This window comes from Natrix helvetica, assembly GCF_964273705.1.
Source record: "Natrix helvetica genome assembly, chromosome: 3".
Taxonomy (NCBI): domain Eukaryota; kingdom Metazoa; phylum Chordata; class Lepidosauria; order Squamata; family Natricidae; genus Natrix; species Natrix helvetica.
Genome location: NC_138549.1, coordinates 97,429,691 through 97,449,432, shown reverse-complemented (window position 1 = coordinate 97,449,432; position 19,742 = coordinate 97,429,691). Strand labels below are relative to the sequence as shown.

Here is a 19,742-nt window from a genome sequence, read left to right as displayed (position 1 = left end):
GGGAAAAAAAATCTCTTATAAAAGATCATAGATGGAAAAATGGCCAGGAGTCTGTCTTCTCCTTAGGAATCAGGGGGGAAATTTCATCATATGCAGACTGATTTGCTCTATAGCACTCGAACCCTAACCACACCACTGAATACTTGGAGCTCTGCTGCATAATTCCAATTTTAAGAAGGCTTCCAGAAGAGGCATGGTCCTAAATCTTCTGACCATATTAACATTTCAAATAAATTAAAAAAGGCTTCCTAAGAATGCCTAGCAGAGTGAGAATCCTTCGCAATTCAGTGCGGTTTTTTTTTCGGGGGGGGGGGGGGAACCATGCTTAGGATTGGATTCTGAATGTTGCTAGTTATTTACCTCACACAAGCAGGGGTAGCTAATTAATTTTCCCAAGAGGCCAGATGAGATTGATTGATTGATTGATTGATTGTATGGCACATTCACATCGTATTTCTGTAAAAAGGAACTGAGAAGGTCTGTTGTGGAAGGCCACAACGCCCCCTACCACTGATGCCCCATCCTGCTCTCTGCTGCTGACTCCCTGCTGAAGCCCCAACCCCCGCCAATGATTTTTCACCTCCAAGACTGCCAGAACCTGCCCCACACTGCTGAGAGTCAGACTGGGCCTGCCCATAGGCCATAAAATGCCCAGATCCCTTCCATTGGCAGATCTATGGGCTCTCTTCTACTAGTCAAATCCATGGAGCTATCTCATATCATGAGATTATTTGCTTCATTACACAGGACCTTTCCAATACCACAACCAAAAATCTTCCTAGTAACTACAAACTTGATTCTTTAATTAGAGATGGCAGTCACATCTTTTGTTCATTGAGATTTATGTTTTACCAATCACTTATGCTTCTTTTTTACACTCTGCAATTAATTCTTACATTTAACTTCTATCAAGGCTAAGATATTTTTCAGCTTGAGTCAGGAATCAAGCAATGTTCTGAATCTTGCATAATATAACATTTTAATATAATTGAGCTAAAAGACAGCATTGTAGGCTGTCTAGAAAGAATTCAAACGTCAGCATAGAGTGGTTATAATGAAAAAAACAGCTTTGCTACTAAGATTCCATGCTGTAAAAGGATAACTTTTTAATAAGATGATGTAAATTTAAGGCTAATTTAACTTGAACAAATCTCGTTTTTGGCATTTAAAACTAGAAAAAAAATATTTTCTTCACAACTTGATGCAATACAGTGACAATGGGGAAAATAGGAATGGATGTTAAAAGGATTATATAAAATTATACAAAACACACAACTTTCCAGTAGCGGTTTCATGAATAGCAAGTTAAATAAGTATTTACCAGGTCATTCATATTCGTCTGGCTTGCTGGGTTAATTTCTTCTAAAAATTCCAAGACGTAAAATGTATATCTATCCATCAAATGGACACCAATGCCAAGATCTGGTTGATGCTTCAAAAAGAGAATGTTGTTATAAATACCAAATTTACTATATAAAAATGTTTAGCAATGAAAACTGAACAACACAATCTTATATCTACATCCTCGATCAACAGCTGATTAACCTCCCAAACTATGAATAGCTACTATGGGGTACAGAAAGGAACACAAATAAATAAGGCCAAGCAAAATACTGTATGTGAATGTGCTGGAAAAGAACTATATAGAGCTGTAACGCTAACTCTATATTTCAATCTATTCGGACTAAGAGAAAGACAGCAATCTTTTACCTGCTTCTTTTCTTTCAAAATTCATCCTTCATTGAGAGTGACAGTTCTGTAGAAGTGCTTTTAGCCAGAGGTGGGTTCCTACCGGTTCAGATCGGTTTGGCGGAACCATTAGTGGTTTGGCGGCTTGGGTCGCTGGAACTGACAGCAACCCAGGACTGCCATGCCCCCGAACCAGTTCTGTGGGGCCAACCTCTTGATTTTCGGTCTGCGCATGTGCAGAACAATTGTAATTGCACAAATTTAATTTATTTTTTTTAAATGTTTTGTGCATGTGCAGACCTATTTTTGTGCAAGTGTGCACTAAAGCGTGCGCATACACAAATTTTTTGCACGCACCGAACTGGCAGTAATGCGGGAGCAACCCATCCCTGCTTTTAGCCCTCCACAATATGCAATAAAATATACCAAAGTTCTCAAAAAAGGATTGTAAAAGTCATGACTTCCTGGAAGGTTGTAAATAACTTAAATTAGGGTCATAATTTCATTTGCATTTTTTTTAAAAGTCTTGCTTTTCTTTATAGCACTATTACTAATGAGTACTATTCATTTAAAACAAATTCTCATTCCATTATAAATCCAGTATTTTCCAGCAGAAACAAGATTCCTATGAAATCTTATACAGCTAGATACCCACCAAACTAGGAGAGATTTTCATTTGCTAACTGTTATCTATATATAGTTAACATGTAAAATGATACACTTACAGAAAGTGAATCTTCTCCAACCTGGCTGCTAGCCAAAGCCATTATATTGGGAGAATAAAACCGCTCGTACATCGATGCTCCTTGGCATGTATCAATGATAAATAGCAATTCATTGTACCTAGAAGGGGAAAAAAGAATCCTTTATGCCTGTTTATGCCAGCTGGCCCCTAAGCCTTCCACAATAATCAAGCACAACAAAATATCCAGATACAAAGTAAAGCCCTTACTGGCATATAAGAGATAAGTCATATCTTCCTTTATCCATCAGCTGTGGTCACTTTATCCAGCCTTGCAAGCAAAATGCTACTTTAAAATAAAGTCTTCCTGGAGATTTGGCCTCCAGGATTTTTGCCATTAACTGACAATAATGTACCTTTATAAACTATCCAGTTTTATCACCATTGCATAGAAAAAAAGTACTGGTGATTAAATACACAATCCAAGGTGTGTTTTATTCAAAAGTAAAATCCTGAAATCTTACACTAACTATGTCAATATAAACTTCTTTAAGTCTTGTGTAGGCTTCCTTTTGCAAAGGATCTGTCTGATAACTCAAAACCAAAATAACAAAGGTTTTCGATTACTACTTCCTTTGATTAACTATAATGCAAGATTACATATACTTTTTAATTTATAAAGATCTGCATATATATTTTTGCTAGATCTTCAATGATGTTTCAATTTTAAATGGTGGGACAATTTGAAAAGAAAAATCCTGTTTTTACCTTGCTACAGTTGGGTTCATGAAACCAATATAAACTTACAACCCTGGATAGGTTTGTTGAAATCTCTCATATTTGTAAGTTGAGTTGCATAGCAAAGTACCTTTTTCAATATATTTGAATAGCCCTGATATCTAAGATTTAACTCTTATAGCAGTGATGGCTAACCTTTTCAGCACCAAGTGCCCAAACTGGAATGCACACATGCGCGCTGGAGCACCAGAAACCCGAAGAGCAGCTGGCGACAGCGCACATGCCCACAGAGAGGGCGCTGCATGCCACCTCTGGCAAGCGTGCCATAGCTTCGCCATCACATACTTATACCTTGGATGCCAGGTGGTATTTTAAAGATCAGTGATGCAAATGACTCAATAGATCAGCCTGTATTTTCAAACCAGTCAATCAAAAACAAGCACCAGCTTTGACAGACATTTCCGGACAGAGGACATTGCAAGGGCCCGCTCGGTTCATAACTTGCCTTGTATAGAGGACCTTAATGCTTAGCTGTACAATCTGCTAGAGGAACATTATCCATAATATCATAAAAGGTAAAAATGTGAAGTGTTGATGCAGATGTTGACAGGGCTGTTAATTGTAGGGGAGAATAACTGACCAATTAAGACTTGCTGTAACAGTATATGACTAAAACCTATGGCTGCAAATAAATGTACTAAATGAAATGAAAATTGAAAATACATTCTAGGTAGATCAGAAGAGGCAGAAAAATGCAGGCACGCTAGAAAGCAGGGGTTAGAAATTACCTCCTTTTCTGCCACATTTGCTCAAAGGCATCAGCGAGTTCCACATTCGTGATTTCTTCCGAATCTTGAAATTTCAAGAAACCATTCCCACCATGACCTTGGTGAAGAAGAAAAAAAGGATATTCTCAAAAATATTCTCTGAAACCTTCAAACAAAACAGTTGGCATCCAACTATAATAATGCATAAATATGTTCTCACCCACCAAGGGACCGTATATTACAGCAGATGAAAGAAGCAAGGCAAGCAAAGGGTAAGCAATTGCTTTGTCCTTTGGAACTCAGCCTGAGCAAGCTGAGAAGCCCAATCAATTCAGATTTAACATTTAAGAAGTCTGTATTACCCACATCCCTCCAAACCTCCCCTGAGTCACTGCAACTACTAATTTATATGCAGCCACACATCTTCAATTCTCTTTTAGATTTGGATTTCCAGAATAATAATATATACTGTAGTAACAAGCTACGTTAGAACAATTCCTATAGCCCTTGAGCACAGTGTTTAATCCATATTTACCCATGTGCTGGACTACATTTTTTAAAAATTATGATTTGCTGAATAAACCCCTGACTTGTAACATGCACAAAGGATCTCAGTATCCCTTTGGCCGTGCAGATGCCAGGAGTGCATAGGAATGAGTTTTTAAATGAGGGTGGGATGGGGGGACCGATGTGTTGCTTTTTCCTTGTGTAGCTACATAATATGCAATTGAAGACCAATTCTTGCGCTGACTGTATTTTAAAATCCTAGTTTTACTCATATACACATCGATGACTGATTGCAATAGAAGTATTTTAATGTGATAACAAAGAATGATGGAAACAGTTACTAAGGCTATGTTTCTGATTGTGCATGAATCATTGCCTATAATGAATATTAATAAAGACAGGGCTTGCACTAGGCTTTTCTACAGAAGACAAGTATGAGATAAAGTCCCTCTGGGATTTCTACAGTTCTCACTGGGCCCTTATTTAAACAAGCCTCATCTAAACCTGGCTATTTCCAGGGTCAGAGTGATGATGGATCCTTTGAGGGATATGCTTGTCTTTTGAGTAACTATTGGATTTTTTTTAGACTTTCTCCTTTTATTATATAACTAGCCAATAACCCGGTGCTGCCCGGATATTTATTTATAGGGGGAAAATGCCCAGACCAAACATAATTTCTAATGTTGGATTTTCCCCCTTACCAGAGGGAGCACTCTTGTGGAATACTGTGAAGCCGTTACCATGACAACTCCACTGCGCTGCACAGTAGAAGCCATTTTACAGCAGTACAGTAGAATCCATTTTAAGGCACAACAGGCTGTATCTTAACAGAACACATACCCCCTAGGGATTTTAGGGGTGTCTTACCCCCACAGTATTTTTTTCCAGAGTTATGCTGGAACATACACACACAGAGCCATATATATTAAGTATATGTGACTTAACCCTTACCCTAACACTGGTAAGCTATAAATCAAGAATTAGGACAGTATGTGGATCTGTCCACTGTGTGATGCATCAATCAGCAACATAATTACATTGGCCTTTTCCAAACTGATGCAAATGGCCATTTTAGATGGTTATGAAGTGTTTGAATGTTTATTAACCACTGCTGAGGATTCTGAGAACTAAGTCCAACCCATACAATCAAACTAAGTTACTCCACACATACAATCAAACAAACAAATTTCCAAGACAACTTACTCTAGATATCTGAGACTCTTAAAAGTTGAACCCATTCTGTATTTAATTCACTATTCAAGGGTTCAAGATCAATTGCAGGCATAAATGTTAATTATATTTCAGGGATTAGACAGATTAGCACTGGTTTTTCAATGCCTCAATATACATACATACACTGCATAGCTTCAATTCACAAGAGACATCTAGTTTCAATTGTCTTGATATAGACATGCCTTTAGCCCTTCTAATACAGTAGTCCTTGACTTATGACCACAACTGAGCCCAAAATTTCCACTGCTAAGCAAGACAGTAATTAAGTGAATTTTGCATCACTTTACAACCTTTCTTGCCACCATTGCTAAGCGAATCATTACAGTTGCTAAATTAGTAACATGGCGGTTAAGTGAATTTGGCTCCCCCAATGACTTTGTTTGTCAGAAGGTCAGAAAATGTGATCATTACAACCACCATAAATACATTCCAGTGGCCAAGCAATTTTGATCACGTGACCAAGAGGATGATACAACGGTCATAAGTATGAAAAACTGTTATAAGTCACTTTTTCAAGTATCATTGTAACTTTGAATGGTCAGTGAACAAATGGTTCTCAACTGAGAACTACTTGTAAATGTGCCAAAGAGTAAGCTACACAGGAAATATGCAGTCTCAAAGCAGAACAAATTAGTCCAATTGTCAAGGCTGTGGAGGTATTTCCATTATTATTATTATTATTATTATTATTATTATTATTATTATTATTATTATTATTATTATTATTATTATTACTACTACTACTACTACTACTACTACTACTACTACTACTACTACTACTATAGGAAATGCCAAATAAAATACTATTACCTGTCATATATATGAGAATATTGCTTCTGTCATCAGAAAGCAAACGTTTGGAACGAGGCGCACTTGCTGGGATTCGGCCTGTTAACACTCTCAAAAAATTTTCCACGGTAACCTAAACGAGACAGCATCCTGTTTAGAGTTTGCATTTAATCATAAAGGCATTATTTTCAAATGAACTGTCCAACAAAATATACACTGCTGCATATTACAGCTCATTAATGTATTATTAGCTCACGCTAAGTCGTCATATTTCAGCCTCCGTAATGTACATTCAGTGCTTTGAACACCTGTCAAACTTTATTATTTTATCTCTGGGAACAATTTCAACATTTTCTTACTATCAACATAACTGTGTGTTGCCATGGAAAAATGCTCATAATCATATTTTAAAGCTTTAAATTCTGCATGACAATTATGGAAAACAACATTCCAGTGATTAAAAGTATTTGATCGCAAATTATCCATCTGGCCAGCAAAAAAAAAAATTAAAAAAATCCTACTATGAAATTTCAAACGTCACACCTACTAGCTCTGAAAATAATTTTATAAGGTTCCAAAAGTAGTCAGAAAACCATCCTAGTGTCAATAACTAACTATGCTCAAAATCTCAACTCCTGTACAGGTACTGTAGTCTTCATTTAGCAGGAATTGGGACTGGCAGGTATGTCTTTAAGCAAAGTGGTTGCTAAGTGGGAGATCATGTGACCATGTCTGTACTTTCCAGCTCAGGACAAGAATAATCCATTTCACTCCACTAGTCTTTAGTCAAGAGTAATAAAATTCTGAGTTTTGTGGGTTGGATCCATGAGTCTTCCATACCTGCTTTAAAAGGTTTAGGTGGGGTCATCACTATCAGTATGTTCAACTATTAATCATGGGAAAAATATATCAATTTTCAGGTATTGAATATACCTCACCGATTAAACGTTGATTTGACTAGATTTGGTAGGCTAAACATTTTGATACGAGAACATGTGTGAAGACTGGAAATTCATACATTATTTTGAATGTGTTCCGTGTTTCTAATTGTACTGAAGAACATCTCTGAGGCCCAAGAAGTTGCAAGTTCTCATGAAATCAATTGACTTAAATGTTGTCTCCTTCCTCATCACCTTTCTACATTTTAATACGGAATGTATTTAAGAATTAACCTCATAATTTCGGTAATCCACTTCCACGTCATCTCCGTAGACATTCAGCTCCATGTTTTTGTGACTAAACACAGTGGCTGGAGCCGGATTTCTTGGATTGCAGGCCATATCATCTGCTAGCATTAAAACTATATGACTAAATGGGAAGAAAATAAATGAATTTGGATACACAATTTGAGTGCAGTAGCAACACAAAGCCTCAAATAAACATACATGGTCTGCTAACTTTGAAAGGCTGTTTAATAGCTTTAATCCTCTTTTCTATGCAAGGCATTTTGTGACTAAGCCAAAACTTAACACAGAATGAAGAAATAGCTTTTAAAAGTTAATACGGCTAACGTTACTGTATTTGCACATGAATTCAATTCTATGCAATTTATGAAACTCAATCATACTTCAAACAGGCTGTTGGCTCATCCTAGAAATCAATCTGGGTTTTTTTCTCTCTCTCATTGTACTCATCAGGTTTCTTCAATGTTGTTTTATCATTAGTATAGATCCATCATGGCAAACCTAGGGCACAAGTGCCACAAGTGGCACACGAAGGCCTCTCTACTGCATGCAAGCTGTCACCCCAGCTGAGCTTCATTGTGCATGCACACGTGCCTCCTGCCAACCAGTTGATTTTTGGGTCTCTGTAGCGTGTGTTGTTTAATTAAAATGGAGGTAAAACACTATGCAAGCCATCAAGAATATAACTATATACATCCAACAGGAAGTGCCTCACAGGAGCAGATAGAGGTAAATCCTAGAGAGGCAGGAAATGCATCCATGGAAAATGGAGATGAATGCTAGAGAGGAATAAAGCTGCATACAAGACAGACAACACCTGTGACAGCGTAGCCATGCACGGGGGCGGGGGGAGTGCATGGGGGATCATACGCACATTGTATTATGGGTGTGGACACGCACACATGGGCTGTCATGTGTGTGCACGTGCTTTTGGCATGCAAGGAAAAAAAGGTTAGCCATCACCGGCATAGATGCTAATGTAGTAAGCAAACCATGGCCAGTTGGCAGATCTAACTTATGTAGAAAGTACCGAGTTCAGTCTTTGCCATCCCTAATTAAGGAGCAATATTGGATAGCACCACTTACAATATGTTTGACAATTTAGTTAAACTTGGGAAACCATCTCATACTTATGCCCCTGAAAAAAAAATCTCTCTCCTGTTCTTAGACAATTTTTGAAGCATGCTGTCAAACCTGGAAAGTCTTTTTGGCTATATTTTTATTAATTCTGGGCGTTTATTTAATTGATTTGTATTTAAATGTTCCAAAGGTGTAACTAATTTACTTATCAAACAATTTTTAAAATCAAATTAATGAACAGACATATAACTAATTAACGTATGAATCAATTTATTTCAATATGCTAGTGCATGAGAAATTTTAGATGATTAATCCAATATAAACATTTTTGTTTTTAAAAAATAATTGCCTAAGCATAAATATAAACATAATGTTGTTTAACTGCCTCACAGATGAATTAATTCAGACTAAGTGCTTTCCAGCCACATTCATTAATAAAGACTTGGAATATCAAAGATCAAGCCAAAATGTTTTAGCTTATATACATACTGGTAGCTCATTTCTTATGCTATGATCTCTAATATCACCAAGAATGCTGAAATTATCTAATCAAAATATTATATTCAAGAAGGAAAATATCTTTGGCTACTAACAAAAAAAAACCTACGGTATATACGTTCAATAGAAAAGTCCTCCATGGAATAATAGCTACTTAAGTTGTGGGAACACATTTACATGTAAAATAACCTCATACTTGAAAAACAAATGTGCCGAAGAATTCAACTTAACCTGTAAACTATACCTAGGCTATGACTTAATACATGTATCACATCCAAAATTTCAGTTTCTCTATGCAGGGTCTACATTTTAATTTCACAGGATACTTAAATTGCAACAGATTCATAGTAATATGGATTGCATCTAATTCAGGTCATAATAATCTGGTTGACTATGTAACAAACCATAATCATAATTATTATATGTATATGCCACCTGACTTGAGTGGTGGGTTTCAAAAATTTGTAGAACCTCTTCTGAAGGTGTAGCCTGCTTTGTGGGAGTGGCTTGCTGGCCATATGACTGGGTGGGAGTGGCTTGCCAGCCATGTGACTGGGTGGGAGTGGCCTGGCAGTCATGTGACTGGGTGGGCATGGCCAACTTGTAAAATGTGGTGAAACTCACTTAACGCTCTTGCTTAGCAACCAAAATGTTGGCTCAGAAACTCTGGCATTTGAAGCACACAAGACCCTTGCACCCCTAACCCTTTAGAAAAAAAAAACAGGGATGTTCAAACTTGACAGCTTTAAGACCTGTGGACTTCAACTCCCAGAATTCCTCCTCTCACTCTTCATCTTGATGATGTGCGGACAGGCGGGAGCTGGAATCGGTTCTAAACGGCACTGTAGATTTGTGGAACCTTTTCTATAGAAGAGGTTAGAACTGGTAGAAACCCACCCCTGCTTGACTCCCAACGAGTCAGAGCAGTTTCCAAATTGTTTTAAAAAGTACATCTTTAAAAAAATACAAAAAAAGCGCAAGAAAACAGAGATGACAAAGATGTGACCTATATTGTGTTAACTTTGGTTCTGGATACCCACTTTTACCTCAAGGTTTACTAATAATTCTTAATATTTTAAAAGGGTATAATATATAATATTTGAAAAAGCTGATCAAAAAGTGTAATAAAGCTATTTGATTTGAATATTCTGAATTATTTACAACCATAGTTTATAGAAAGCTGTAACATCCAGGATATTTCATTTTCATTCTTTTTTTTCATATTTCCTTTTAGAACCTGTCTAATAAAAATACATAGATATATGGTACAAATTGGCTGGAAGATATACGAAAAGCTACTATAATATAAGCAACATGTAAGATTTAGATCAAAAAGAGGGAAATGTATATATTTGTAAATATAATTATAATTTAAATGAGTATGTAATACATAGTAATCTATATAGAAACTATGTTAATATGAGTGACATCGATACGGAAATGCTGTAATGAGTAGAACTGTGTGTTTTTAATTTTGAACTATGTTTTAATAAAAATAAAAATACATAGATATAAAAAAAAGAATGGAAGTCTAGACAAATACCGGATCACCTTAGTACAGTAACTACCCTATTTATGCTTGATACCATTTTAAAAGGCTCTTCTTACCTATCAGGAATTCCAAGTCTCTTGACACTTCTGTAAACCGAGAGAGTATTGGCCACATGGCGATAGTTAAACCAGAATCGAGATGTGCACACCTAAACAGATTAAGAGACAAATATATGTGCGTGTGAGTGGAGCGAGAAGGTGAGGAAGAGAGAGAGAGAGAGAGAGACAGAAGATAAGAATAAATTATGTGGCTTTAATGCAACAACATGACTGTGCAGAAATAAATGGGCCACCGAGCTACAGCTTATTTGGAAATTTCAGTAAGGACAAATTCTCCTGTCAAACTGCAGAGCTGTTCTCTCTCAACTGAAGACTAATGCCTGCAGTATAATCTTCAAAGACCTCCCTACTCTATATGATTTCTTCTCTCACACCTGCATATACTTCCTACAATATGCAGCATTAGTAAATTAATAAATCGTAGTCAAGGTGAGTATGAAGGCTAATTTTCTGGAAAAGTTTTATTTTTTAAAAAAAAAGCATTGGTGGTAGCTAATGCTTCACAGGTATTTAAGTAGAATTATTTATGGTTTATTCTCTCTTTTTTAATGGATATAAAATATGGGATTGGATCAGAGCTAATCCACTATCTTTGCATGAAAAGCAATTTTATCACTGTGGAGGCAAGCAATATTTTCTTTTCAGTGATACCATTTGGTATATTCCAATAGATTTGTTTAGGTTAAGTTAAGTTCAATTAGGCTTGGTTAACTTACCAGAACAGCCCAGTTGTTTGTATGTCCGCTTCTAAAAAAATGTTCTGCTTGATCCTGAAGAGAAAATATATAAATTATACAAATAAACAAAATAGTATTACATACACACAAACACAAATTCCCTAAATATTTTAAATATGTTTTTTATCCAGGAGTGTCAAAGTCAAGGTCCGGAGGCCGGATCTGCAGGGTCACTCTGGAAATAGCAAAGTGTCACAGTGCCTCTGCCAGTGAAAATGGAGGTTGGGAGGGCCTTGTGTGGCCCTCCCAAGCTCTGTTTTCGGTGACAAAGGGTTGCAGGAGCCCATCGCAGCCGCAAACAGAGCTCAGGAACCCGTATTTGCTGGCAGAGCGCTCGGGCCTCCCCAGGCGCCCCGACATGAATGATATCAAGCTGATCATGTCCATCCTCACCACACCCACCCTGGCACCCTGAAGTCAAACACAATCCTGATATGGTCCTCAATGAAATTGAGTTTGACACCCCTGTTTTTATCAAATCAAAAGTTATTTTTACTTAATTACTATAAACATCATACCAGTTGATATATTTATGAAATTGTACCGAACAATCCTGTGTATGTTTACTCCAAAATATGACTCCCTTTTTAGAAGAACTTTTTCTCCATATAAGTTTGCTTTGTTTTAAAGAAATCTTTAGTATGGTAGCACTGCACGTATAAAAAGCCTTTCATGTATCATATCAAAGAACAACAAAGAATTCTCTCCATCGTCTTGAAACTTGATCAAAGATGGCAACCAAAGAGCAAAAAAAGAACAAAACCAAAGCAGAAAATCATAAGGACTGCTTAAAAAGACCCAACACCCTAGTTAGTAAAATTTACTATAACTTTGATTTCAGTGCTGCAAATACTTGCAATATTTAAAAAATTACAATTCCTTAATGCTATTTCATCATTTTATTTATTGAAAAGTCTTCATACCACAAACAAAACTTTTTTTAAAAAAAATCACTTATTCCAAATAAAAACATACTTTATTTCACCACAGGGTTGCAGAAATTAGTCTCAATTAATCAAAATTGGCAAACTAGGAAAAAATGTGAATTAAGCCAGAATGATCCAACTGATCAGGCATTTATCTCCTTGAATCCTCTAAAAACAAATTGGATTGGATGCATTCTTCCTTTAATAGAACATAAGCTCGTCATTCAGATTAAAATAAATGTATAAAGTCTGACAAGTCTTGACAGACTCCTGCCCCACTATCAAATGCCACTCAGCCAAAACAAATGATCATAGAGAAATGAATACCAAAATATATTATCTGCAAATACCTCATAATTAAGTTTTTTTTTCATTTTTTCTCAAGAATAATGTGCTGTACTCAAGAATTCTGTAAAATATTGCAGTAGAAATCCACAATTGTAATAGGGACTTTTAAAAATTATGCTAAACTTATGATGAATATTTGTAATAAATATTCTCTATTTATTCTCTTGAATAACATAATCAAAATTAATAACATATTCCTTTACTAGGAATATGTTACTTAATCTTGGACCATGCTATCCTTATTGCAACCTCTGCATAAGAACTCAAACAGTGACGTGAGATTTCCCAGAATATCATCTATTTGATAATATCCCAGTTTCTTAGGGGTAAAGAAAGATTATGACCTGACTCTACTTTTTAACCTCTTTGTCAACAATACATTTTTGTGTGATGTTTTTTTTTTGCTAAATTATGTGAGAGAAATACATTATTTCCCTTTTTGCTGATAACTTGATCCTTATTTCTTTATCTCAGATTAGCCTTCAATTCTGAGTTAGTCTTAGCTAAATATGGTATTTTTTAAAAAAATCATTAACTCAATGTGAAAGATTTAATTAGACTAGCCATTGTTAATCACTGAAATTGAAAGTTGGCCAATGGTTAAATGGAACACTTAATGCATATTTTCCCCATGGTGCCAGAATCTGAATACTAAAAATTTGTTTACACTTGAGATACCGAAATCCAGAATGGCAATTTTATGTCCTGGAACTCATAATATCGCAAATAGATTTACTATCACATTTACTTTACTGAATTATTAGTTCAATTTTCTATCCCTCCTTTATTCGAGATTAGTCAATCTTTGCCTTTTAGAAAAAAATAAGAATTAAATCAGCAAGAAATGTATTCTGTTTTCAAAATTTAGTTTGACATTGTAATATAGGTTGTTGCTTATTCTTTGATTTTTTTGTTCTTGAACTATTTTTCAGCCACATAAATGTTTCAAGATTGGGTTGATTAATGTCTTTGTTCAATCTGATTTGAGCACCACTGAAAATAATAAAACTGTTCTCTGTATGCAATTGGAAAAGGCTAGTTTGAATTATTTAAAGCTTGTATTTAATTGCACCCTTAAAATTTCTCTAATGTTCAACAGATGTTCAATGTCAATTCTAGGTCATTTGGGAAAAATACCACATAATTCCTAACTCTGGCCACTTACTCATTATTTGCTTTATTTTCTGCTTTTGTTTTCTTCCCCTGACATCCAGTTTAAATGTCTAACTACAACTCTTGGGGGAAACATGAATTTAGTTGACCTGAAAAAATGCCAGGTTTTGTTTTTTTAAATCTCCAGAGCTTGGGCAAATGGATTATCATCACAGCAGTGTGACAAATAAATTGAAACTACCGGTCTAATGAATACTATTTTATGTAATTATACAGCTTGTTCTGTAATCTATGTATTCAATCCCTTCCCGTCCTTGTTATAGAATTGTTGAAACAAGCTGACTGATGTGACATAAAACAAAGCAAGTACATGTTTGGTCATTCTTTTTAAAATCATTATTTCAAGAAAACATAAATCAATTAAACAGCCTTAACAAATCTAAATAAATAAATCTGCTAAAGGCTACAACAATGAAAGCCAAGCAAACCCTCCCTCTTCCAACTGAAAAGACCAACAAATAGATCATTGCTCTATTACCCCAAGTCCCGGTTGGTACCCGGTTGGTACCCTCCCTCTTCCAACTGAAAAGACCAACAAATAAATCATTACTCTATTACCCCAAGTCCCGGTTGGTTTTCTCGAGAGATCCAGCCAGCTTTTATTGGAAACAAAATGCATGAATGCATGACTTCTGAATCAGAAGTCAACTTGGTTACATTTGAAAATAGAAATAGCACTTAAGACTTCACAGTGCTTTACAGCTCTAAGCAATTTAGAGGCTCGGCACATTGCCCCCAACAATTTTGGTCCACATTTTACCAACCTCGGAAGGATGGAAGGCTGAGTCAACTTTGAGCCGGTCAGGACAGAACTGCTAAACTGCTGGCAGCCGGCAAGTCAGTAGAAGTAGCCAGTAGTACTGCATTCTAACCACTGTACCACCATGGCATCAAAATTCAACATTCTTTTTACATTGTCATGTACACATAATGTATATAGGAAATGGGAAGAGACTTGGCACAACTTTCCAGGAGCAAAATGACAATGGGAGGGGGGGGGGGAATCTAAGAAAAAAGGGAAATCATAGAGACTGAAACTGGCATTGCTACTCCATCCCCCTAACTCCAGGGTTTTGCTTGAGATAGTTGCCTAATTAATTTCTTCTTCAAATGATTTTTTTATATATTCATTACATTTATAGGAAGCCCATTTTCCTCAAGATAACTCTGGGTGGCTTACAATCATAAAAATAAAAACTATATAATTAAAGAGCATAAATAAGTTAGTATAAAGTCCAGAACTCACCCAATTAAAGGGGAACAGGATTGTTAATTGATCAACCACTTTCACTTTGATACTTCCCCATTGAAGCCCCAAGCTAATTGGCAGAGCCAGGTCTTTAGGCTCTTCCAGAATGTGAGGAGAGTTGGGTGGACCTCACACTGGAGGGGATGGGGGAGGCAAGACATTCCACAGGGCAGCTGAACGGCCGAGAAGGCCTTTCTCCTGGATCCTGCCAGCTAGAATAATCAATCTGATGGGCCTGCAGCACGCCTCCTTTGCTGGCCAATCCCAGTGGAATGAGACAGTCATGCAAGAGGCCTGGGTACACACCATGAGGAGCTTTAAAGGTAATTATCAATACCTTGAACTGCACCTGGAAGCAAACTGGCAGCCAATGCAGCTCATGGAGCAGTGGTGTTACATAGGCCATTTTTGGCCCCCCAAGAACTGCCAGCACCACCTCCAAAACTCCTACTGGTTAAGAGTTTTTCAGTATTTTAGATCAGAAGGCCAAGTAGTGATTTGGAATTTAAAAAGAGTACTTGTTTGCAACTTCTTAAAGCAGCATAATCTTTCCTCAGGATTGCAGGGTACACCCAGTAGTTGCCCTATGATCCAGATAAAACACATTTGGTTCATTTCATAATTTGTACCCTCATGCATTCTAAAATACACTTCTGCATTAGAATATAAAGTGCTGCTAATCTGATTCCTATTTAGCTACTCGCACAGAGAAAATGTTGAGACTCTAGAAAAAGTGCAGAGAAGAGCAACCAAGATGATTAAGGGCCAGGAGGCTAAAACATATGAAGAATGGTTACAGAAACTTGGCATGGCTAGTCTAGTGAAGAGAAAGACCAGGGGAGACATGATAGCAGTCTTCCAATATTTGAGGGGCTGCCACAGAGAGGAAGGGGTCAAGGCACCCGAAGGCCAGACAAGGAATGGATGGAAACTGATCAAGAAGAGATTCAACCTAAAAATAAGGAGAAATTTTCTGACAGTGAGAACAATCAACCAATGGAATAGCTTGCCTTCAGAAGTTGTGGAAGCTTCATTACTGGAGGCTTTTAAGAAAAGCGTGCATTCCCTTTTTGGCCTTGGTGCCGAAAAGGTTCGCCATCACTGCCCTAGATAATTGAATTCCATGGAATGCAAAAATCAGTATAGAGATAGCCCTCAATGTGAACCCAAAATTTCTGTTGTTAAACAAGACAGTTACTAAGTGAGTTTTGTCTAATTTTGTGATCTTTATTGCCACAGTTGTTAAGTGATTACTGCAGTTGTATTTAATGGTTATTTAATGACCATTCAAAGTTATAGCATTACAGCAGCACTGAAAAAAGTAACTTATGACCATTTTTCACATTTACAACCACTGCAGCATCCCCAGTCATGTGATCAAATATTGAATGCTTGCCAACTCTCATATTTATGACACTTGCAGTGTCCTGGGATCATGTGATCCCCTTTTGCAACCTTCTGACAAGCAAAGTCAATGGAGAAGTCAGACACACTTAACAACTGTGTTGCTAACTTAACAACTGCCATGATACACTTAACTGTGGCAGGAAAAGACTTAAAATGGGGCAGAATTCACTTAGCAACAGAAATTTTGGGTTCCATTGTTGTGGTTAAGTTGAGGGCTAGTGTGTATGCATGTATGTAGGGGTGGACAATACAATGTAGGAGATAATACATTAAAACTAAAATCACCCTAATATGGAGACATAGAATTACAACGGGTTACACGTTGTAATTCGATTTCTGGGGATGCTTAACCATTCGAACTGCTTCTGGTGTGGCTGCGGTGAGATCATCCCAAGGGTTTTGACATTTCCTGGGTAAAGAGGAGCAAGGACAGAAAGCAGCAGCAACCGAGTCCCCGCCAAAAGCCGTCAGGGGGCGGTCGAGCACCCGACATGAGGAGCCGAGACCGGCCCACTCTTTTCTCGCCCTCCAGGATTGCAACGACAGCCCGGAGGAGAGTAGGCAGAGCTCAGCGCCGGTGTACAACACTCCGGATAGACATTTGCAACACCACATTTAATTCCAAAGGGACAGGCAGCTAGATTTTAAAAGTCTCCGGCCTCGTTTTGTTTCGTTTTTTTAAGGCGGTCGCCTTAAGCCCCCTTGGTTGCATTTGCTCAGTGCAACCAAAACCAGCCCACGGAAACGGAAATCCAAGTCCTGGGTTTCAAATCCACCCACGGTAAGAAAGGAAAAAAAACAAAGCAAAAGCAAAGGAGAAATAAAGGCGCGCTGCCAGCCGTCCCCTTTTGCCCTTCCTGGCGTACCTGCGCTCCGTGACCGACCGCCGAACTGCAGCGGCCGAAGAAAAGCAGCAGCAGCGCTGTTGCTGCTAGAAAAAGACACCGGCTCGGGCTGGGGGCAGCCATCTTGCCTCTCCGCAGGACCCAGGAAGGAGGAAGAGCGGTCATTGGGCACCGACGCTGTGTAACTCCGCCTCTTTTTTCTTTTCCCAAAGTTTGCGATTGTTTTTACTCCGGGTGTTGAGATGCCCGATGTGCAGGGAATGCGGGTTAAATCTTAACCGGGGCGGGGATGCCAAGCCTAGTGGCGATGCTGAGCAAAAATGATGAAAGCCATTGATATTAAAATCTGTCCCCTCTGAAGCGCTTAACTGAGAAGGACGCAATCATTTAAAGATCCTTATAGGTATTCCATTGGGACTTTTACTGCCAGGACCTCTATTTAAAATCTCAATAAAAGAAGAGCAGAACTTTCCTGTTTTTACATCATGGTATTTAGCAACGAGGACATCATTGAGGACATCATAACCTGCTTTCTCAGTATTGAATCCTAATGTTACTATACTTGCAACTTATGAAATGCGTTGCTTACCGTCAACGTAGATAATTACTGTATGGACAATCACAATGTAATCGTGGTTATCTGTGAATGAAACCTGTTAGTAACCGGGCATACCATATAATTGGATTGGATTGGATTGGATTGGATTATTGGCCAAGAGTGATTGGGTACACAAGGAATTTGTCTTTGGTGCACCTGCTCTCAGTGTACATAAAAAGACAAGATACATTACTCAAGAATCATAAAAGTACAACACTTAATGATAGTAATAGGGTACAAATAAGAAATCAGGAAACTATAAATGATATTAATGGTATTAAATGAATATAAATGGTAAGGATACAAGCAACAAAGTTACAGTCCTGCAGTCATAAGTGGGAAGAGATGGGTGATAGGAACGATGAGAAGACTAATAGTAATAGTAATGCAGCCTTAGTGAATCATTTGACGGTGATGAGGGAATTATTTGTTTAGCAGAGTGATGGCGTTCAGGAAAAAAATCTGTATTGTTATCTTACCAGGTTTTTTTCTATTGGTTTGGTTAAATGAAGCTAGTTAATAACTTTAAATTTGGTATTTAGAATATGGGTTTCTATTTTTCTAGACAATCTTACAGATCTAGATTGCAAGTATTTCATCAGAAACGCATTGTGGCATGGGCTTGCATATAAAATTTACCTCAATTTGAAGTGAGGATCTGGTGCAGTATACTTTGGAATTTGTAATAAATCGGCATCTGGAGAATGTATCTCCTCCACCAAGAACTTATGAAAAAAAATGCTATATTATTATTATTTTTTACAGAAGGAAGAAGTTCTGTGAGTTTGCCAAGCAGGAACAGAATTGTTCAGGCCAGAAAATGGATTTTTACATACCGTATAAAAAATAAAAGAGAAACATACTTTTGCAGATTTGTACATGCATTGTTTTTTGTCCTATACCTTCTCCTTAAAATTTTCATCATGTGTAGAGAATAAGATGAATTTGCAGAGATGTTGGTATAACTAGTTTAGCTACAGAAACCCCATTTTGCTGAAAAACAATGTTTCTGTCTTTGGGACCTCTCATTTTTGGACTTCACATCCTGATCCTAAAATACCTGGAATGCTAAAAAAAATAGCTTTATCAAAGAATATGTACCATTCTAAAGAAGAGTATCAGTGAAAACAAGGCTGATTTCTTCCTATTGTAAACGGATTAGTTAGAATGCACTAACTCCCTTTTTTTTTTTGCAGATAAATTAGCTAAAAATATTTGCATACTTAATTATCAACCTTATTAGTTATGGACAGGAGGAGGGCTATAATAATATATTAATGAACCAATCTTCTGGCAGGGCCATATTTCACAGGGTTGTGAATACTTTGTTACTTTTTGTCTATTGATTTCAAATGATCAGGCGCTCTTGTTTTCTAAAAGTATATAAAAGCTATGCTAAACTACACTATGCAGTCGGTACACATGCACATGCTGCACATGTGCATGTGGTGGGCACCCGGACCTGTTGCACCGTACCGGTTGCAACAGGATCCAGAACCCACCACTGGACCACATAGATTTTCTCTATGGTGATTGCTCCCTAATGTGGTCCTTCAGATCTTCCAAATGTACACTCTCCATTGTCACTCAGTCCATGCATGTTGCTACTGCTTATTTTCTTTCCTCAGAGCTTCCTCCAGAAGTAGGTCTTCACACAATGAACCCGAAGTAGGATAATTTG

At 37.3% G+C, this 19,742-nt stretch overlaps 1 protein-coding gene across 1 annotated transcript in view; it reads right to left on the bottom strand.

Annotated features, from left to right (window-relative positions):
- Window positions 1–17,633, bottom strand: part of PIGK (phosphatidylinositol glycan anchor biosynthesis class K) — a 131,455-nt gene extending 113,822 nt beyond the window's left edge. The window contains exons 1-8 of the mRNA XM_081949013.1: window positions 17,485–17,633; window positions 11,495–11,548; window positions 10,776–10,867; window positions 7,578–7,713; window positions 6,427–6,538; window positions 3,898–3,994; window positions 2,415–2,532; window positions 1,322–1,432 (exon numbers count right to left, since the gene is read on the bottom strand). Coding sequence (XP_081805139.1) covers window positions 1,322–1,432; window positions 2,415–2,532; window positions 3,898–3,994; window positions 6,427–6,538; window positions 7,578–7,713; window positions 10,776–10,867; window positions 11,495–11,548; window positions 17,485–17,628 — 864 coding nt within the window. The 5' untranslated portion in view covers window positions 17,629–17,633. The remainder of the gene's footprint in view (window positions 1–1,321; window positions 1,433–2,414; window positions 2,533–3,897; window positions 3,995–6,426; window positions 6,539–7,577; window positions 7,714–10,775; window positions 10,868–11,494; window positions 11,549–17,484) is intronic.
- Window positions 17,634–19,742: the final 2,109 nt, after the last annotated feature.